General features: G+C 41.5%; 1 protein-coding gene across 1 annotated transcript; it reads right to left on the bottom strand.

Annotated features, from left to right (window-relative positions):
* Positions 1-34: 34 nt before the first annotated feature.
* LOC112025217 (disease resistance protein RPV1-like) lies at positions 35-514 on the bottom strand. Its single transcript, XM_024057875.2, has one exon. It carries the CDS (start codon positions 512-514, stop codon positions 35-37), a length of 480 nt encoding a protein of 159 aa, XP_023913643.2.
* Positions 515-1,199: the final 685 nt, after the last annotated feature.

Consider the following 1,199-nt stretch of genomic DNA (forward strand, 5'->3'; position numbering starts at 1 on the left):
AAAAAAAAAAAAAAATCAAATGTAGATATAATATTTACCGATTTGGTTCCAAATGCAAGTCTGCCAAGTTTGCGGCCTCCGTCAGTGCAGCTCTCCAACTGTTCCTCTTGTCTTCAGCGCCATTTGGGAGCTCGGCAAAATTCCCCTTCAGTTCTAGCACCTCGGGTTGAGACACATGGTAGAAAATAGGGAGCACCCTTTGATTGAACTCCCTTTTGCATTCCATGATCTTCACCAACTCATCCAAGCACCAATATGAAGTAGCATACGTTTTTGAGAACACCACAACTGCAATCCTTGATGCCTCAATTGCCTTTGACAACTCTGGCCCAATCTTTTCCCCTCTAGGGAGGTTTTTGTCAACTTTATAGGCATCAATCTTTTTGCGGTCTAAAGCGGCAAAGAGATGGCTGGTGAATCCTGTGCGGCTATCTGCCCCACGAAAACTAACGAAAACCTCATATTCATTTGTCAATTTTGGGGTTGATGAGGATGGAGTAAAGGAAGGAGCCATGGTTGCAACACACAGACCAAATTGAGGTAATACACATGCGCCGGCCAAAATTCAAACACTAAAGCAGCAAAAACTAGTTGTCTCTTTTTTTGGATTTCTCTCTTCTTCTTTTTTTTGGTTTCCATGTTCTTTGTCTTCCTCTTTTTTCTGTCTTTTACAAGTTTTCCAAAGTAGTGGGAATAGCTACCATTCTTTTTTCGAAAACCGGAAGAGTTGGGTCCTACTTTCACAAAAGAAGGAAAAAGGGTTTTTTTTTTTTTTTTTTTTGGTGGAATCGTAAAACACATTGTTATTGATTCCTTGAAAATTTCGTAACAGTCACTTCACTGGCACAAAGAACCCCCTTGCTCCACCTCGGGTTGAATTCCAGTTGATATCGGGCCGTGCCAGCCATTCCGGTCGATTTTGGTGAGTTTCGGCCGGTATACCAATTCCAACCGGTATTGAAATCAAATCTGATCAACCCATCTTGTCACAGCACTGGTCACCCGAAGAAACGCATCTCATCACAGCAGTCTTCTTTTTCTTCTTCTTCAGTTTTTCTGTGCGTTTCATCCTCTGCAACTTTCTTTCTACTTCTTGTGGCTATTTTCTGCCCGGTTCAACTTTTTATTGTGCCTAGTTTTGTTTTTTGTAATATTATTTTTACTCTTGTGAGCCTTCACGTGTGACTAGCCTGACTAGT

The sequence above is a fragment of the Quercus suber genome, unplaced genomic scaffold (assembly GCF_002906115.3).
Source record: "Quercus suber isolate HL8 unplaced genomic scaffold, Cork oak 2.0 scaffold_48, whole genome shotgun sequence".
NCBI classification, from domain to species: Eukaryota; Viridiplantae; Streptophyta; class Magnoliopsida; order Fagales; family Fagaceae; genus Quercus; species Quercus suber.